This window comes from Diachasmimorpha longicaudata, chromosome 15 (genome assembly GCF_034640455.1).
Source record: "Diachasmimorpha longicaudata isolate KC_UGA_2023 chromosome 15, iyDiaLong2, whole genome shotgun sequence".
Classification (NCBI taxonomy): Eukaryota; Metazoa; Arthropoda; class Insecta; order Hymenoptera; family Braconidae; genus Diachasmimorpha; species Diachasmimorpha longicaudata.
This window is the reverse complement of record NC_087239.1, coordinates 1-20810: the sequence shown is the minus strand read 5'-3', so window position 1 is coordinate 20810 and position 20810 is coordinate 1. Positions and strand designations below refer to the sequence as shown.

Genomic DNA, 20810 nt, shown 5'->3' with positions numbered 1-20810 from the left:
GAGAATTCTGATATTGATTTTATCTGATGTGAATAGCGTTCATGCACCTGTATTTGTACTGGTAGCTAAAACAATTATCCAAGATCGCAGTAGAAAGCTGAAGTGGAATATTCGTACTTAACTGAGTTCTATACATTCTTCGACAATCCTATCCCCGCCCCGACTCCATCGAAAGCAAAACAACTTTTTATATATAGCAAATAAATGTTTACCTCTCAACATTGTGGGAACTGCATGATTAAGGTTCTCCGTGCGTCGTGAATAGATCAATAAAATAACGCAAACAACTTTAATTCCAGTTAAACCCTGCAGCTGAGTCAATGATCTCAATACCAATTGAATAAACCATCCTGTATTACGTTGAACAACAAGTTATTGTATTTATTTGATGGTGAACGTTTGAACATGAAAATTGTTCGTCTGACGTATTCAACAAATTTCATCAATCGTAATGGGATGAAAAGTGGTGGTTTAACTATATAATGTTTTAAATATGTAACTTATTCCAGACATTTCATTTAGAATACATTCAAATTATTCGTTATTAAGAGAAACGCCAACTTTTCAATTTTTTTTCTGTGAATGCTTTCTTCAGAATCGATTATTTTATACAAATATATGACTCAATCAGCCCTGACATATGATATGAATTCATCTTGAATTTGTCAAAATTAGCGTACATTATGGGTTCTTTCATGACGTCATACTATTCTTGGACAGGTTCATCCCAAGAATCCCGTCACACATAATTGAATAGATGAAAATGCATGAGACACAGGCAAATCATTTAATAATATATATTTGCGATGAACTTTGTCAAAATTACTGAATACAAATACATAGATGGGCACGGTTAAAAAATTCATTTTCGGGCTTTTTGGGACATTTATGCTTCCACGCGATGTAAAACATATCGAATTTACCTTTCTGCGATTACAATGCGTTCATGTAAAAGCAATTGCAAAGATAAATTATTCTCTCAGCATTATTAATATATGACTATTTGCGATACATGCTCCTAGATAGAAACTAACGAACTAAGGTCTGTATTTGGATAGATGCATTGATAATGATTTTAAAAAACAATATAGGAGTCAGACATTATCTGCACGATTCTGGACAACAAATAGCAACATTGGGTGAAATTGATTATCAGCTGATAATTGGTATAGTTATGGAAAAAATATCGGTGCACTCATTGGTACGAGAGAATGATCGGCAACTGATTGATAGGTCATTGGTGGTTAGTATTGCCTAGCTTCGTGTTAATAAGTTTCATGCATTTTTGGCGATTTTATGGTCGCCGATTCGCTTGAATCAAATAAAAAAATGATAATTTCGGCATAATTTGCACAACGGAAATATTTTAACAGTGTTTCGCGTTCTTCAAACGTGTCTTTTCAAAAGTAATTTTTTAGGGATGTTTTCCATGAGGAAAGCAGTTTTTGGCTTGTGAGAAAACTGTAAATATATAGCCAAAGGTGTACCAATATATACTATTTTATCAATACGACTCTGAATTATTTAGCGTTATACACCATAGCCTAATTTAACAATCGTTCAACAAAATGAAAAGAAAACTATTGATTATGTTCCAATTATCTTCTATAATTTTTTATTTATCTTAGATTACAGTAAATTAGATAAATTCATGCATACGAGTCTCGACGCATTTATTATAAAGCAGGATGATTTAGAAAGTATATAAGTCATGCAAACACGGTTATATAATGGAGCGATTAAAAGAATGCATATGAGAGCTTTTTAGAGTTCGTTACGAGGCGAGGCGTACTGTTATTCCACTCATCACGGCTTGGATTGCTTTGGGAAATTGTGCCGTCGCCAGAGTTGGAATGAAACCGTTGAAAGAGATGGAGAGCTTCAAGCTAACGGAAGTGCCTCGATTTCAACCCTCCACCTCTCTGCAGTTCACAATGCTCCACCCAAGGTGCAGTGTGCCCGGATATTGACGATTTTGAAGCACGCGTATGATGATTAAGCGGGGCCACACAATTCGATAATGTTCTGTGGAAAATTTTTTACATCAATGGAATTTAGTATACGGAAATTATCTACCGTTTTCATCACTAAATGGAAAATATTTTTCCATACCGATCTTCTGAACTACCAAAAATCCAAATCACTACGGAGAAATAGTGTTCATGACTAGTGTTGATGCTGGCTTTGGATTATGTTCTTCACTAATTGATTATCGATTATCAAATGATCGATTGTGATCATGACATAATTGATTATCTTCATGAAATCTGCCATTTTCGATTCGTGACCTGTTTCGCTTTTTGTATAGGATAGGATGGAAGGTTGAAACTTATGCTGAGCAAGGAGAATTGAATCCTCCTTCTAAGAGCGTCGGTTTCAATCCTCCTGTTCGATAAGCATGCAGAAATAAACTTTTAATAGGCAAGCAAGCGTTGCTGTGGAGCGCTGCCAACCGTATGCGACGCAGCCTGCGCATAGAACGCTAATAACTAGGCAGGGTCCCTATGGCTTCCATATTTATCTTTAGATCATCCTATGTAGACTTAATTATTGTACCTTTCATTGCTTTTAATGCATTTAAATATTCGGTTCGTTGACGCGGTGCACATATTTCCACAGTTTAAAGATCATAAAATGTGGAATTGTAGACTGTGAGTCGGAACTTAGAAATAGAAAACGCCCCATAAATGTTAAAGTCTTTCAATGTATTTCTGACAATCCAAAACAAAAGGCCTTTATAGAGTTTTTTCTTATTGAGGTTCAAGTGCCATTTGATCTTTGCCTTAAACCGTTTGTGTCATAAACGTTTTTCACGAGACAGTGTACTTTTCTCCGAGAAAAACTCAAGTATTTTGTATCTCCTTCCAAAAGTCACATGTCAGGTTCCTTTTTTCAAGTGCACGTAGTGTGGTGAGTGGGGGTTGGGTCAGTTTGAGTTATCACGGGGGTGTAACACCAAGTTCAAGGCCACCATTGGTCACCTACTTCCGCATGTGGAATGAATCCTACCCTCTTCGACATTTGGACGAATTTTTAGGATAAGACAAAAGTCAGACCCATTATCTACGTCAACACGACTAATTCGGGACAATTTAAACGTCCTCTAATATCTTAAGTAATTATTGTGATTAGTAAACTAAGTTTATAGTGAATGATAAACCGCAAAACTGAATTAATATAAAATTGGTATGTGTGTGCTTTTCTTGGATTCAAAATTTCCCGCACTTGTGAAGCAGAGAGGTTTAGGACTCCACACACGTGTCGCGTAGACCGCTACTTATCATATAGGGTCCCTATGACTTCCATGTTATTACTAGATTTAGCCTAATGCGTTCAAATATTGTACTCAATAATTTAAACTTTTGAGAAAAAGTCAAACCTTTGTATTATTTTTAAATACTTTTGAAGAGAAAAAACACAACTTTTTGAAATGATTAGTTTCAGAAACTTGGGAGTGGAAACAAGTAATAAATCTTAAAATTTATTGACTTAGCTCAAGCCTCTAAAATAAAACATTCTTTGTATAGGTTTTTGCAATAGTTTCCAAATGTAATTTGAGTTCCACATCAAACCGTTCAAGTCGTACAACCTGTTCTCGGAGACAGTCTAATTTCTCCGAGAAAAACTCAAGTATTTTCTCTCTCTCTCTTTAAAATCCACATGTGAGGCCCCTTTGTTAAAATCATGTGTCCCCGGAGACAAAGTTGAGTAAGACCAGAGGATCGTCAGGGTGTAGAGCCAACCCCCTAATTGAGCTATTTGTGAAACAGGTCCTTCGTCCTGACTCCTAATCTAAAATTGAAGAATGATTGTAAGGCAGTTCGACTTCAAACGCCGAAAAGTTAAGTTAAGTCTACAACCTACCAATAAAAGTTTCAATAATATAATGTCACTAAATTAGTGTGTGTGTTCAATTATTCAATTTAAAATTCCCGCACTTGTGAGGCAGAGTGGTTTTGCACTCCACGGGCAACATACCCGCCACCTGGAATACCAGAGAATAAAATTGGAACGCAACAATTCCACCAGCTGGGAATGGGAAAAAATTATTTTCAAAAGCCACAGTTTATTCACAAATCTATGTACTGATTTTTTGGGATTCTGCAAATAATTTTAAATCAATTTATGGTATTTAAATGAATGGACAATTATAATGCCTGCTAACTATACACCATTAAGACGAATTGTCAAAAAAAAAAAACATTTAGCTCCCAAATTCTGATATTGGATCCTGAATAAATTCAAAATAATCCAACGCGATTTTAGTTGGGAATTGTTTATAATTCTTTTAATTATATGACCGCAAGGAGTGTGAGTTGATGGAGATTATTCTGTAGAAATAATCTCTTTTTTTGAATGAATTCTGGTATCGGATTTCTGACCACCCAACTTTTCAAAATTTTATTATTTTTAAAAAACTGAACGCTATCTCTACGAACCAAGATTTTATTGTACAAACATGTACTAACCATATACAATCAAAAACATAACGCGAATTTTGTACTTAGTGATGAACGCTGGCTAAGTATCTGGTGGTAAAAGTAGCAGGGTGGGGAGTGCAAATGCTATGGCCGACAGAAAATTCCGGTTTATCAGTTAGCATGGTGGTCCTTTCTCATAGGGCACAAATTATGTCGAATACAACTGCATTTTATCAGAATGGATGGCGCCAAACTTTCTCCGTACTGTACCAGATGATTGGCGATAGTAGGACGATTAAGGAAACAACCAACGCTACCAAGGTAAACCACTGATGATCTGTTTTTATGAAAATTAATTATCATTTTTGTCAGTTTTTATGATACTCGGGATAAATGACATTATCCATTGTTATGAGGTTGACGTCATTCATCATAATTTCTGCGATTTGTGAGCCCGTCGTGTGTTTTAAAAATAAATACCTTTTCATCTTTCACATTACTAGAATTGATTGGTATTTTTTTACTGTTAGTGAATAACAGGAATGATACATTTTATTAGTCAACAATTATGTCAATTGAAATAACAGTAAAAAATTAATGAACTTTATCCATTACAGTATACCCAGAATCATTTTTATTCCTTACTACACAATTTCAATAGTTTTTTTCCGAATTGGTCGCTTGTTTTCGAGAAGTTAACATTAAAGGATTATACATGCAAAGTCGTGACATCGGTCACTTACGATAGAATAAGTTGGGGAAAAATTTTGATATTTGTCGTGAACAGAATGTAAGGCCATTCTTATTTTAGAATTTGTGGTTATATTTTTTAGGCTTCTCGTTTGATATGAGCAATATAAAAATAATTTGTTATTCCACCAGGGAGGAGTGATGTAGGATAACAATATGGAGCACGTATATAATGACATTGTATATGCCAAAGAAAACTTGCGAATAAAGCTGATACGGAGCAGGTAAGATTATGAACGTTTATTCTGCTATTTAAAAGAAGGAGGGTTATTGTAGTTTGAGAAGAACTGATCAGTAACGAGCGTAGTTTATCTTTGAATTCCGGTTTATTTCATGTACAGACATCCCATAGAAGGGGATAGAACCCTGATAATCGACGAAAGTTAAAAAAAAATATATATTTTGACCCTTTCCTGAGAGTTCCAAAGACCACCCTTGACTTTTATCAGCCCTCAGAAAAAAAATGAACAAAATTTACTTGTATGAGAGGAAAAAAGGAATTACATTTTTACATTCAAATTTAAATATTAATTTGATTTTCCAGGAATCTCATTTTAGTTTGGTGATACATAAGCAGTTGTATGAACAACGATGGAAATGCAGGAGCTATATATAAAAGATGTGCTGCTCAAAGTTAGCTAAACCAAGGCTGAGGCAAAAAAAATGAAAGGGTATTTTTTTCATGTTTTTCCGTATCTTAGGGCCTTATTGACATTCAGGGGACTCAAGCATGAGACTCCTCTGACCAGTTCACCTTAATGCTCTCCTAATAACTTAAAATATAAATTAATTATTAGGTTTTCATATATCCACAATTAATATTCCTAGTATCGCTTTTTCCCAATAATTTTTAGTATTTAAGTAATGCTTCTCTGAATTAAACTACATTAGATTAAATGAAATTGAATATGGGTGTTTGAGTTTTCGTACTATTTATCTTAGTAAAAACAAAAATGAAAATTTTGTGACTAATTGATTTACAGCCACCAATTGTCTTATGGAAGATGAACGCTCCAGAGAAGAAGCCCTTGGTGTGACCAGAGCGACCTGAAGGAGTACGAGCAAAAGTTGGCCAGGGATCTCAGAAAAAAGTTCAAAACCCAATCCACGCACTCTCTGAGTTCCAGAGTCCAACTGAGAGTGTCTAAATTGGAAAGTTCTATTGGAAAGTTAAGATCGTAAAACGATTAAAGAAGAGAAGCGGCTGTTATTTCTGCTGTTTATTATTTTTAAAAGCAGCAGAAAAAAAAAGTTTTCAATGGGAAGGAGAAAACTTTTTAGGAATATACATATTATCCTCTCAATTTAAAACTAATTCATACACTGTTCCACTCAAAGTATTCAAACATCAAATACCAAAAAAATAGAAGGAAACCATGATTAGCAATGTACATAAATCAGTGAATTATTTGTTTTAATTTACCATTTAGAAAAATGTATGTAGATGTGACTACGTGTTTTGCAAACCACAATGAAGAACGCTATGCAATAAAAAATTGAATTGCACTCTGGAATTATATTAGACTTGGACAGTCATTATAATCATGAGAAATAAAAGGAAAAGAACCATTGCAGCAGGGCTAATTGATTTATACAATTTTCTACTGGGTTTTATATGAACATTCGCTTTGAGATCATGACATATCATTTTGTTATTTGTAACCATCAATATTACCTGTCTATATGATGTATTTCATGTCCAATGACACCGGCAACATTTTCATCGCAATTGGTATAGAGTACTCTATTCTATGCGTCACAATATTTATATTTTTATTTCAATATTAATGCAGACATAATGAATGGATTCAACAAACATTTACAAATTGAAAATTTAAGTGCTTAATTAGGTATTGTTATGCATTAAAATGCTTTTTTGTGTACTAATAAAACATTTGGGAAAATGAAATTTGTGGCGTAATATTGACAATTGTTTGAGAGCCTAGTGGTTGACATACTTGATATATTTCAATCACGTTATTATTATTTTCCCCATTATTCCTCCTACGAACATGGGGTAATGTGAATAAATGATGATATTTAATATGAAGATCAATTGCATATAGTAAATGTAATCAGGCATGAATGCACAATATCTCCGTTAGTTCTTTGCTGAATTATTAATTGTACCGTATTTCGACATTTTACTTTTCCCTTCAACAAGAATTTGTATTAGCAGAATTCTAATATGATGTATGAGGGAACAATAATATAAATAAAAGAATATTTTGCTATTGATAAATTATAAGCTGCCAAATAGGAGATGTTTTTTTCTGTAGTTCATTCCAATGGAGGATTTAGTTGATTAGCTGGTTCACCTGTATTTTATTATACAACAATTACAGTATACTAGTATTCGCATCATTTTATTTGACAATGTACGGTTTTTTCAAAACAATGTTGTGGAGCGTGATATCAATTGATTTCGTGATGTAGGTGTAAAACGAATTATCAATGCAATGTAATCAGAGTAGTTTGGAAAATAAAATTTTATACATAAATATTTCGATTCAATGGGATGAAATTTTTTTGAGAATTGTGTATGATGTCCATTAATCATGATAATTATAATTTTTCCCACCTAATTGGCCGCAAGTGTGGATTTAAGTAGGTATTCTATAGTATAATAAAAAAATTTCATATCTTTTTGGGTACAAAATTATTATATATTTTTATTGGCCAGTCTAACTGTTAACGGCATTATCGTAAATGTGACGTTGTGTATGTGTGTTTTTGATTTTATTTAACCGATAAGACGGGAGTAGAATTTCAAATCATCCGCCAAGGAAAAAGTCCCTAGCCGTGCTTAGGGTGGGGGGAGCGTCAGTGAGCTGCGCGCTACGTGGCTTCAGTATGCTCCAGTGATGCCAGATGGGGGCAAAAATCCCACGCGTGGGAGTTTCATGCGCAACTCCCTCGCGCACCTACCGCTACGGGGTATGCCAAATCCCATGCGTGGGACTTTCATGCGCAGCTCCCTCGCGCAACTACTGCTACTGGGCATGCGCGCGACCACAGGCTCAAATCAAAGGTGGCGGATTTAATCATTTCTATTCGCTATTTCTAATAATTTCTATAAGTATAATACAATAAGAATCTAATCTACATCATGCAGAATCTAGGTACTACATTAATTGATTTTAACAAAAACAAATACAGTACTTTCTTTATTTGATATTTGTCTTTTTTTGAGGCTTACCAGGGCAACATAGATATATATACACACATATATATATGTACTTGCATTCTTCCGCTTTTCGATGCTCTTTTCACCGTCCGTTTTTTTTTTTTGTATTTTCGTTCTAGGAATTGACACTATGGACTGTGTCGAACTCCATTGTTTGGGAACAAATTCTTGACATGTGTTGACATTCACACATACACACTCGTATATATCAAAACAATGACTTCTAAAACAAAATTCGAGCTGAAGAGGCTCACTCAGTCCAAGACAAGCAGCGATCGAACCTCAACGTGTGATTTCGTGTTTTTCTGTGGTTTTCGAGTGTTTTGGATAGCTGGAAGATGGAAGTGGTCCAGACGAAGGTGACAGGAAGTCCAGTTTCCAGTACTCGAGTATCGAAAAAAAGGAAAATATTTCAAGAATCTTGGAAACATGAACCTGAGTTTTCTGGATGGGTGAAAAGAGTCGATAAGTATCCAAATCGTGTGTTTTGTTGTGCATGTAATAAGCAGATTGCCGCGGGGAAATCTGAGCTTCGGAAGCATGCCGGGACTGATCGGCATAGAGATAATATGTTGAAGCCCAATTTCATCCCCGGGGGTCCAAAATTAATTGATGAAGGGAATGCTCCCGAAGAAGATTCCAGTAGTGTTGCGTTGGCCCATCAAAAAGCAATTAAAACCGCGGAAATCTTATTGGCTAATTGCATTGCAGAGCGTAATGTTCCCATCAGTTTCATCGATTACATTCTTCCTGTAATGAAACGATCATTTCCGGATAGCATAATCGCGCAAGATTGTTCTATGAAACGTACAAAGTGTACGAACATCATTACGAATATTTTGGGGAAAGTCGCGAACGATAATCTCGTGAAAATTTTAAGGATAAATAAGTTTTCAATTCTTGCAGACGAAACAACAGATATTTCGAAAAAGAAAGTTTTTTGTGTTCTCGCGCGATATGTTTCTCCTGACAGCGGTAATGTTCATACGGAATTATTAGATCTTCTCGAACTGGATCCAACGGATGGTTCAGCAGAAAAAATTTATAATTCGTTTCAATTATCTTTACGCGAAAAACAAATTCCTTTGCAGAATATCGTGGGCTTGGCCTGTGATAACGCGAGTGTTATGATCGGTGTTAGAAATTCCTTCGCACAGCGATTGAAATTAGAGGTTCCGAATTTGATTTTGATGAATTGCATTTGCCATTCATCCGCGATCGTAGCGTCGAAAGCTTGTAGTAAGTTGCCCAATGAGCCGGAAGAATTGATTAGAGGTGCATCGATGTATCTCTCGAATAGTCCGAAACGATGCGCGGTTTTAGAAGAATATCAGGAATTCTTCGGAGAACAAAAATTGAAAATATTGAGCCTGTCAAACACACGATGGTTGTCTTTACATCAGTGTGTCTCGCGAATTATTCATAATTGGGAACCCTTAAAATTATTCTTCTTATCAGCTATGCTGGAAGAGCAATCATCTTCTGCCCAGAATTTGCATAAATTGCTGGACGATGAATGTGTGAAGGGCTATTTTCTTTTTTTGCAATATTCATTGAATTTCTTCAATTCTTTCAATGCCCTCTTTCAGTCTCGTCAGTTTATGCTTCATAAATTGGCTGAATGCAGTGAGGGACTCATTCGTAAAATCGCGCGGAATTTTTTGAAGAAAGATGTAATCGATCAACTTTTCGTGAAACATATCAATGTTAATCATCCGGATCACTTTCTTCCCTTGGAGAAGATTAACCTCGGACCGGCATGCAACCAGCTTGTTCAGAATTTCCCACGACCTGTCGCTCAGCAATTTCGGCTTAAATGTTTAGATTTTTACATAACCGCGACTTCCGAAATGAAATCGCGTTTACCGCACGCGCATCCCATTATTCAACATTTGGAATTTTTAAATCCTGAATCGGCACTAGACGATGATATCAACCGCATTAAATCGACAGTTATTCAAAATGTCGCTTCTCATTTCGGTCATTTTGATGAAACTGATTTAGCTTTTGAATGGCACTCATTGCCCGATGCCTTTATTCATTCAGGCGAGAAAAAACGTGTGTGTGCATTACCTGTTGATCAGTTTTGGAATGAAGTATCAGAGTTGAAAGATTTTACTGATTCTGTCATGTTCCCGAATCTGACAAAACTCACAAAAATTATCCTCTGTCTACCACATTCTAATGCTGAAGCAGAGCGTATTTTCTCGATTGTGACAGATGTCAAACCCAGGAAACGCAATAAGCTTGGTACTGATTGCCTCAAGTCGATTTGTCAGATACGGTCCTCTAATCAGTGTCACAAAGTCGATTGCACTACTTTTCAAGTACATCAGGATCATCTCGATTTACATAATTCAAATAATTTGTATCCCAAACAATATTCCTAAAGTGAGAAAAGTATTTTTAGTTTAGTAGAAAGGATAATTTCAAGTATTTTCGCCTATTAAAAAGTCAACTCTTTCAAACTATTATAATCATCATCTGCTCATTAAACTCAGGTTCTCTCGAGGATTCTATACAACATGAAAAACCATTCAATTAATCTATTTTTTCAGAACCAAACGGCCCTTTTTAGGGCCCCCAAATGATAAACGTGGAAAACTCAATAAAGTTTTGTTAATAATATCCTGATCTTTTTTTAAAATGATTGCGTAATATTAATTCTATTTTTCGTTTGTGACGAAAAAAAATTATATATTCCCAAAATTGACGCTCTTGGCCCGTGACCCACCCCCTTGTGACCCTCGGGACGCTTGACCCATACCCAAGTGATCCTCGCATTCCTTGACTTTTCCATAAAATTCCCTCCTAACATTTCATCCATCCCCCCTTACCCTCATAACCCATCAAACATTACTTGATAGAATTCAAGTGTTTAAACGTGGCGCCAAGCAACCTGCGCCCTAGCTAGAGCGCAGTGGTACGCGGAGTGGGGCAGTGGGAGACGTGTGGGTCCCGCATCTGGCATCACTGGTATGCTCTGAGATGGCGGCTGCACGTGGATGCCTTTCCCAGCGTCTCGCGTATTTCGCCTAATTTATTTAATAAAATGTGGAATTTAGATTATTAAAGTGTTTAATTAGAGGGAAATGGTTTCGGGGCGTGTAATTAATATAGTGAGTATTGTTGTTGAAAGTTTATTAGTGAATAGTGAAGGGATTTGTGCATGAGGACGCTAGGGCGTGGCTCGTTGATGGATTGGTGATGAGGCCTAATTTGGTAAATAATTCGCCAAATTGTTGCTAAAAAGACTGGTACATTGTGCATTGAGTGGGATTTTTTAAAATAATAAAATGCTAAATGGACTGAAAAACGAGTAGCGTCTCCACAGAGCTGCGAGACGAAGGGATGGTGCGGCGAGGGGGGCACCCGTACGTGTTCGTGTTGGTAATGACGCCTAATCTGTTAAATAATTGGTGAAATATTGCTAAAAAAAAAACTGGTAAATGGAGGGTAAATGCATCGGCCCAGAAAAGTGTGTTTATTGAGTGGAATTTTTTGAAAAAATAAAATGCTAAATGGACTGAAAAACGAGTAGCGTTTCCATAGAGCTGGAGGACGAAGGGATGGTGCGGTGAGGGCGGGGTAGCCGTACGTGTCCGTGCTTGTTGACGGCTTGGTGATGCCTAATTTATTAAATAAATAGTGAAATATTGCTGAAAAAGACTGGTACATTGGGTGTAAATGGATTGGCCCAGGAAAGTGTGTGGATTCAATGACATTTTTTAAAATAATAAAATGCTAAATGGACAGTTGAGAAATGGGGAGCATCTCGACAGACTTGGGCGGCAAAGGGATGGTGCGGCGAGGCGGGGCAGCCGTGCTTGTCGGCGGCTTGGTGATGACGCGTAACCTGTTAAATAAAATAATTGGACAAATTGTTGGTTAAAAAAAAGTGGTAAATTGCGTGTAAATGCATTGGCCTGGAAAGGTGTGTTTATTGAGTGGCATTTTTAAAATAATAAAATGGAAAATGGACGAATGAAAAATACGTAGCGTATCTACAGACTTGAGTGGCAAAGGGTTGGGGGGGGGGGCAGTTGTGCGCGTTGGTGGTTGTTGGTGTGTCGGTGTAATTTGTTTAAAATTTTAATTAAAAAAATGATGAGTGAGGTATGGATTGGCGTAAAAAAGTGTGTGCATTGCGTTAAATTTTTTTAAATAATAAAATGTTTAATTGTGGAGTGGAAATACGGGAGTGACCAGTGGGGCGAAGGGATCGAGGGGGGGGGGTAGTTGTGCGCATTCGTGGTTGTCGGTGGGCCGGTAAAAAGGCGTAATTTGTTTAAAAATGTTTAGAATTTTAATTTAAAAAATAATGAGTCGGGTTGTAAATACAGTGGCCTAAAAAAGTGTGTGCCTGTTGTTTGAATTGTGGCATAATTAAATGGTTAATTGGTTAGTGAGAAATCAGGTGGAATATTAAGTGAGCAGTGTTTTTTTGGTGGTGGATAGTCAGTGTTTTTTTTTTTTTTTTTTTAATGTGAATTGTTGAAGTGAGCTGTGGAAAAGGAGGAATGCTGAGACAGCAGGCGACACATTGCAGTTATCCCGGTGAGTCAATAATTAGAGAATTTTTATTTAAAGTTAATCATTTGTGATAAATTTTTAAGAAGGTTAATGAGTAGCATAAAGCTGATATTAGTATAGAAAAGAGTTTTTTTTTTTGGAATTGTTAATTATTTGTCACAAATGTTTAACGATGCTCATGATGAGCTTCTAGTGGATAAGAGGTACGTTTATGAGTTGTGAGAAATTAAAATTAATTAATTAATAAAGTGAAGCTAGCCAGAGTCGGGGTTTTTGAATTAATTAGAGAATTAGCTCTTAATTGGGCTTTATATAATTTTTTTGTGTCGTCAGTAAAAATAAAATGGTGAAAAAGCTTTGTTGAAAAATCAATTTTTGTAATTTTTTTTTTTTTTTTTAAGGTGAAGTGAGCTGTGGAAAAGGAGGAATGCTGAGACAGCATTCAACAGCAGGCGACAGTTTGCAGTTTGCAGTATGCAGTTTGCAGTTTGCAGTTGATATCTCGGTGAGTCAAAAATTAAAGAATTTTTATTTAATGTTAAGCAATTGTGATAAATTTTGAATTATTTGTCACAAATGTTTAACGATGCTCATGATGAGCTTCTAGTGGATAAGAGGTGCGTTTATCAGTTGTGAGAAATTAAAATTAATTAATTAATAAAGTTAAGCTAGCCAGAGTCGGGGTTTTTGAATTAATTAGAGAATTAGCTCTTAATTGGATTTTATATAATTTTTTTGTGTCGTCAGTAAAAATAAAATGGTGAAAAAGCTTTGTTGAAAAATGAATTTTTGTAATTTGTCATGGATTGTTGGACTCAGCTGTCTTATATACTGGTGGTTGTAGGAAGGGGTGTTTTTTGGGGGGGGGGCGCGGTGGGAAATGAAGACGGGCGTTGCTGTAGAACTCAGCGGCCGCCGTCGGATCCCGCACTTTATCCGTCGGACTCGGACGTGCATTGTCATAGCCGTCGGAGTGCGACCTGTACCCTGATTTACCCGTCGTACTTGGCCGTGGTGAAGTGCGACGTGGAGTCCCGTTTTGTATATGCCCTGTATATTGGGCGGTAAAAAGCGCGTAAATTGAGGGTGGAGGGGAATGAAGACGGGGGGACCGTCCAGAATTCGACGGCCTCCTTGTCGGAGCCCCCGGGGTTTTGTTCCGTCGGAGTTGGACACCGAGGAAAAGGTATCTGATTCCGACGAATCGTGTTGACCAATTGAGCCATCGTGTATTATATAGGGGTGGAAAATATTTTTTGGACAAGCCTCGACGCATTGAATTGAATGCGGAGGTTTAGTATATGCGGCGGCGGCTAGTTTGGGTGGAATGGTAAATTATAAGAAATGAATATTTGAAGAAAGCTTTTTGACGATGAAATGAATAATTAGTAAAAAAATAATTGAGTGGGATGGTTAGCTTGACAGGTGGATATTTGTTAGTCGGAATTTAGTAATTTGCATTGTAAATGATTTCTCACAAATGATGAATAACCGTAAAGAGAACCTCGGGGGGAGGAGCATTTAAATGTAAAAGTGATAAGGTAGTAAAAATGTTTAACATCTGTTATGGGGAGAAATATAAATTGAAAATGTATTTTTCATTGCTATTTCATCGAGCCTGAGAAATATTTAACAAGGCTGATAAAGAATTGGGTTTTTTTTTGTGGGGGATTTTAGTGATGAACCCGGGGGTTGATCGCTGTGAAAGTTGTAAGGTACTGTTAATGGATAAATATAAATTTGTAATTTTTTTGAATTGATATTAAATGGCGTGAGCATGTTTTTATGAATAGAGAGAGTTAGAAGCGAAGTTTTGCAACAGTTAGTCAGAATAAAGTCGTAAGAATGTCACAAGAGGGTTTAAATGAAGGAATACTTAGCAAGGCGTGTGAAAAATAGGGTTTTTAAAATTGATAAAAATTTTTTGTTGGGTTGTCAGGTGTTAAATTCAGAAGGTATTGAAAATGGGTGAAATAAAAATTTTGAAAATAGGTTTAATGGATATTCCATGGTGTGAGACGAATATTTAGCAATGCGTGTGAAAAATTGAGTTTTTAAAAATGATTTTAATGTTTTGCGGGGTTGTCAGGTGTTAAATTGGTAACATATGGAAAATTTTGAACCATGTCGGTAATTGGTTAGAGCGCGGGTGACTTGTTCCACACGTCGATAACTAGTCTGTCGGTAAGAGTATTGGACGGTCGGTATCTCGGCGATGGGTAAATAGTCGACGAAGTGTAATGACGTGACAGGGTTATCAGCCGTCAAACTTTTACCGTATTGAAAATAGTTAAAATCAAAATTTTAAAAATAGCTTTAATGGATATTAAATGGTGTGAGACGAATATTTAGCAACGCGTGTGAAAAATAGTGTTTTTGTTATATTGATTTTGATGTTTTGTGGGTTTGTTATCAGTTAAACAGGTAAGTATTGAAAATTGTTAAAATAAAATTTTTTAAAATAGCTTTAATGGATATTAAATGGTGTGAGTGGAATATTTAGCAACGCGTATGAAGAATTCCGTTTTTTTTATATTGATTTTAATGTTTTGCGGGGCTGTCAGCTGTTAAATTTGCGACTTATTGAAAATGGTTAAAATAAAAATACTTAAAATAGTTTTAATGGTTTTTAAGGGCGTGAGACGAATATTTAGCGACGCGTATGAAAAATTCTGTTGTTTTTATATTGATTTTAACGTTTTGTGGGGTTATCAGCTGTTAAATTCGTAACATATTGAAAATGGTTAAAATAAAATTTTTAAAAATAGTTTTAATGGATATTAAATGGCGTGAGATGAATATTCAGCAAGGCGTATGAAAAATGGGGTTTTTTAAATTGATTTTAATGTTTTGTGGGGGTGTTAGCTATAAAATTTTGAAGATATTGAAAATAGTTGAAATAAAAATAAAAAAAATAGGTTTAATGGATATTAAATGGTGTGAGACGAATATTGAGTAAGGCGTGTAAAAAATAGTGTTTTTTAATTGATTTTAAAGCGTTGCGCGATTATGAGCTATTAAAGTTGTAAATATTGAAAATTTCGAATGAGATCGGTAATCCGGTAGAGCGCGGGTGAGTTGTTCCACACGTTGATAACTAGATTGTCGGTAATCCGATTGGTCGGTCGGTATTTGGGCTGTTGGTTAAACAGTGATAATAGTTTTAGGGGTAGCCGGCTCGAAGAGTCGATAACTCGACTGAAGGTAATGACAGTCGTCGGTCGGTATGTCGGCGATGGGTAAAGAGTGATTACAGCTTTAGGGGTAACTGGTTTGAAGCGTCGATAATTGAGCTGATGGTAATGCGATTGGTAATTTTTTGACTTATATATAAAATATTAAATTGAAATAAATACTTATAATTAATATACAAAATGGAATATTAAATTAATATATTAATTTATTATTTAAAATTAAATGTAAAAATACTTAGTTTTTTGAATTAAATTGAATTGAAAATTTTTTAATCTAATAAATTTAGATTAGAAAAATTCTATTTAATAGTTTTATCTATTTGTAAAAATATGAAAAAATGTTATGTTTATAACGTTAAAAGATATAATTATTTATATTAAAAATAATTGAAAGTTATGTTTTTTGATTTATATAAAAAAATATAATTGATTTTCTATGTTTATTTTATTAATTTGAAATAATTCTTATTGAATATTAATTTTTCTTAGAAATAAATTGATTAACTTTTATTGTTTGAATAAAATAGTTATTAATAGAAGTTATGTGGGGGCTAAATCTATACAATATTATTTATTAAATAGATTTAGTTGAATAATTTAGTTATTTTTTATAAATTGAAATTTCCTTATTTAATAATTATTATTTGATATAAATTATAAATTTTATAATATTAATAAAATTAGGAGTTGTTCGTTTTGGGTTTTGATTTTTGATATATTAATAAATTTAGATGGAATAATATGTTTTATTTGAATTGTTTGATAAAAATAAATTGCAATAATAATTAGAATTTCTATTTATATTGTAAACTTTTGATTATTGATTTAAATTTTAGGAGTTTTATTTAGAATGAAATTTGATTATAAAAATCAGAAGATATTGTTTATGAAATGATATATGTTGAATATTATTATGTTTAATAATTAGAATTGTTGTATTTTGAAGTTGTTATTTATGAATTAGAGATTAGACATTTGTTTTTTGTTCATAATATATTTATATATATTTGATTATTTATAACAATATGATTAGGAGGAGTGCCCCCATTTTTTCGGATTTTTTCTAAAATGATTGTTTATTATAAATTAATATATCTTAAACTTTTTTTTTCATTACTTCCGGTTAGGGTTAAATTTTCTAATATTGAATTATTTAATGATAAATGTGATTTTTTTTTTCAATAGAAAATTTGAAGTTAATTTTGTATTATAAATTTAGAAAATTGATAATATAATTAAAAATGTTAAATTTGAAATGGTAAAGAAGATTTTGTTTTCCTTTTCGATAAATTTGTAATTTATTATTTAAGTGAGACATTTTGATAAAATTAGATATTTTGTATAATTAAAAAGTAGCATTTTAATGTTTAATGTTGAGTTATCTATAGTTATTATTATTGAATTAGAGTTGAGTCTTAGTGGGAGTGTAATTGGTTGCCAGTAAGACTCAATTCTAATTGAATAATTATATTCATAGGTAAACCAAGATTAAAGATTAAATTGGAAATTGAAAATTATAAAAAATATATAATTTTAGTATAGTGTCCGACTTGACTAATGAATTGTAAACTTATTTGAAAGAAAAAACTTGTTGGTTATTATTTAAACTTTATGATTTGAAATGAGATTGGAAATTTCGAAAATTTTTATTTGAAAATGAAGTTAAAATTGAATATTATAAAAATATGAAAATTTTTGTGTAAAAAAAGAATAATAAATTGAAATTGATTATTAAATAATTTAATATTATAAAGTTAAACGGTAATTGTAAGTAACAACAGGAAAAAATGAAATATATAAAAATTTAGAATAATAAATGGAAAGAATGGGAACACTCCTAATGATATTGTAATAAATAAGAAAATATAAATAGATATATTAGTAAGAATAAATAAATGGTTAATTTATAATTTCTAATTGTTAAATAATAAGTTAAAAATAGAGGAATTGTAATTATTAAAGCTAATATTGAAGATATATGATTGAATGGAGAATTTAGTAAATAAAAAAAAAAAAAAGATATTGTTTAATCTAAATGAATTAATATGTTTATAAATGAAAATTGAAAGGGAAAAATTAATAGTAATTATATTAATAATAATTCTATTACAATTACTATTAATAAACTATTAATTCTATTAATAACTATTATAGTAATAGTAATAATAGTTAATAATAGTTGATAGTTAACAATAGTTAATAGTTAATAGTTAATAGTAGTTAATAGTAATTGATATAATTACTATTAATAGTAATTATTTGAATAAATATATTAATGTATTAATAGAAATAAATATAAATAATTTAGAAATGAATGTAGGTGTATACTTTAATGTATTGAAAATAAAGATTTTTGTAATTGTTTTTAATAATTGATATTAAATGTAAGTAAGATGATTATTTATTAATGCGTGGGAAATAGCAATGAAAAATATTGGGGATTGTTTTAAAAATGTTTGCCGTATGCAGGGGACGGCGGTGGTCCATATATGGAATAAAAGTTAATGCAAAAAACGTTTAGGAGCCGGATAGCTCAGTTGGAAGAGTACCGGATTGATAATGGGAAGGTTCCGGGTTCAAATCCCGGTCTGGACAATGGACTTTTTCCGGAATTTTTCTTGAAAAAAATGATATGTAGAATTATCCAGCAGGTGTTAAACTTTGAATGGTAACTTTTAATGTTAATTTAGAAAGTGTAGAATGAAATATTAGAATAATTGTTTATAATTGCTCCCCCCGAGGTTGTCAGTGGGGCGCGAAGTTATATAAGGAGTTTTGTGGTCACATAAGAGGGAGTGTCACACATAATAGGCAGTCTCACCTGTGGTGGAGTGAGACTGTCTAAGAGAGGGAGTCTCACCTGTGGTGGAGTGAGATTGTCTCTCAAGAGGGTGGTCACAAGAGGGTGGTCACAAGAGGGTTGGTCACATTAGAGGCAGTGTCACCTGTGGTGGAGTGACACTGCCTAAGAGGGTGGTCACAGGAGGATCGTCACAAGAGGGTGGTCATAAGAGGATCGTCATAAGAGGGTGGTCATAAGAGGATCGTCACAATATAGGATCGTCACTCAAGGGTGGTCACATTAATAGTTAATGGCAACAGAGATAGTGATGTTCGGGGGTTAGTGGAATTAAAGAGTACTGCACTTGTTAGGGTGGTGGTGTACAAGAGATTGTTGCACACGAGGGAGTGGTTAGAGAGAACCACGCACAAGGGAGTCGCAAAAGAAGGTCATACAAGCGAGAGTGGTCAATTAGGAAGTTAAAAGACAGAGTCACAAATATATGTAGAGTGTCAGAAGCTAATTGTTAACAAACAGTGAGTCTAAATCGAGTCTCAAGACCTTTGTGACCGTTTAGATTTCATTTGTTAACATTAGCAACAATATGAAGACACTCGTGACCATGTTTTTGTCAATAGACACAGGTTGAGAAGCGTGGTACAGCCTTTAACAGTGTCATAACGGGTGTAAACCGATAGAAATGTATCCCATTGACCTGTGCGGGCTCCTCACATTGAGAACCGGGCTCTACAGACCTGTGGGGTTCCTCACATTGAGAACTGCTGCTTCTCCCACTTCTTCCTCCCCACTCTCGTGACCCTCGCGGCCATTGTGCTCACTGGCGCTCCGGCTCTTCTCAGCGGCATTCTCGCGTACCAAGTCACTTTAACATGGAATCTTATGTAAATCGTGTTATCGTCTTTTTTTCTACCCCGACCACTGAGGCGCTGCTGCTCCATGCATTTGCCCTATCCCAACTCAAAGCTTCCACCCCGGTCCGCAGTGATCAACTGGCGCCAGTGATCAACATACCCTGTGATCCAAGAGGTGATCAACATACCCTGTGAGTGACCCTATGACCCTCGTGACCCTCGTGACCCTCGTGACCCTCGTGACCCTCGTGACCCTCGTGACCCTCGTGACCCTCGTGACCCTCGTGACCCTCGTGACCCTCGTGACCCTCGTGACCCTCGTGACCCTCGTGACCCTCGTGACCCTCGTGACCCTCGTGACCCTCGTGACCCTCGTGACCCTCGTGACCCTCGTGACCCTCGTGACCCTCGTGACCCTCGTGACCCTCGTGACCCTCGTGACCCTCGTGACCCTCGTGACCCTCGTGACCCTCGTGACCCTCGTGACCCTCGTGACCCTCGTGACCCTCGTGACCCTCGTGACCCTCGTGACCCTCGTGACCCTCGTGACCCTCGTGACCCTCGTGACCCTCGTGACCCTCGTGACCCTCGTGACCCTCGTGACCCTCGTGACCCTCGTGACCCTCGTGACCCTCGTGACCCTCGTGACCCTCGTGACCCTCGTGACCCTCGTGACCCTCGTGACCCTCGTGACCCTCGTGACCCTCGTGACCCTCGTGACCCTCGTGACCCTCGTGACCCTCGTGACCCTCGTGACCCTCGTGACCCTCGTGACCCTCGTGACCCTCGTGACCCTCGTGACCCTCGTGACCCTCGTGACCCTCGTGACCCTCGTGACCCTCGTGACCCTCGTGACCCTCGTGACCCTCGTGACCCTCGTGACCCTCGTGACCCTCGTGACCCTCGTGACCCTCGTGACCCTCGTGACCCTCGTGACCCTCGTGACCCTCGTGACCCTCGTGACCCTCGTGACCCTCGTGACCCTCGTGACCCTCGTGACCCTCGTGACCCTCGTGACCCTCGTGACCCTCGTGACCCTCGTGACCCTCGTGACCATATCACACGTGAGTG

At 35.7% G+C, this 20810-nt stretch overlaps 1 protein-coding gene and 2 long non-coding RNA genes across 3 annotated transcripts; all 3 read left to right on the top strand.

Moving 5' to 3' along the window:
* Nucleotides 1–4540: 4540 nt before the first annotated feature.
* Nucleotides 4541–7672, top strand: LOC135169821 (uncharacterized). The gene is made up of 4 exons (XR_010300253.1): nt 4541–4742; nt 5304–5395; nt 5716–5842; nt 6155–7672. It is a non-coding gene; the product is annotated as an uncharacterized LOC135169821 (long non-coding RNA).
* Nucleotides 7673–8043: 371 nt separating this feature from the next.
* LOC135169455 (uncharacterized) lies at nt 8044–11328 on the top strand. The gene has a single exon (XM_064134493.1). The coding sequence runs from the start codon at nt 8697–8699 to the stop codon at nt 10746–10748; it is 2052 nt and encodes a 683-aa protein (XP_063990563.1). The 5' UTR covers nt 8044–8696; the 3' UTR covers nt 10749–11328.
* A 21-nt stretch (nt 11329–11349) lies between these two features.
* LOC135169454 (uncharacterized) lies at nt 11350–15254 on the top strand. Its single transcript, XR_010300207.1, has 2 exons — nt 11350–12915; nt 13293–15254. It is a non-coding gene; the product is annotated as an uncharacterized LOC135169454 (long non-coding RNA).
* The last annotated feature ends 5556 nt before the right edge of the window (nt 15255–20810 follow it).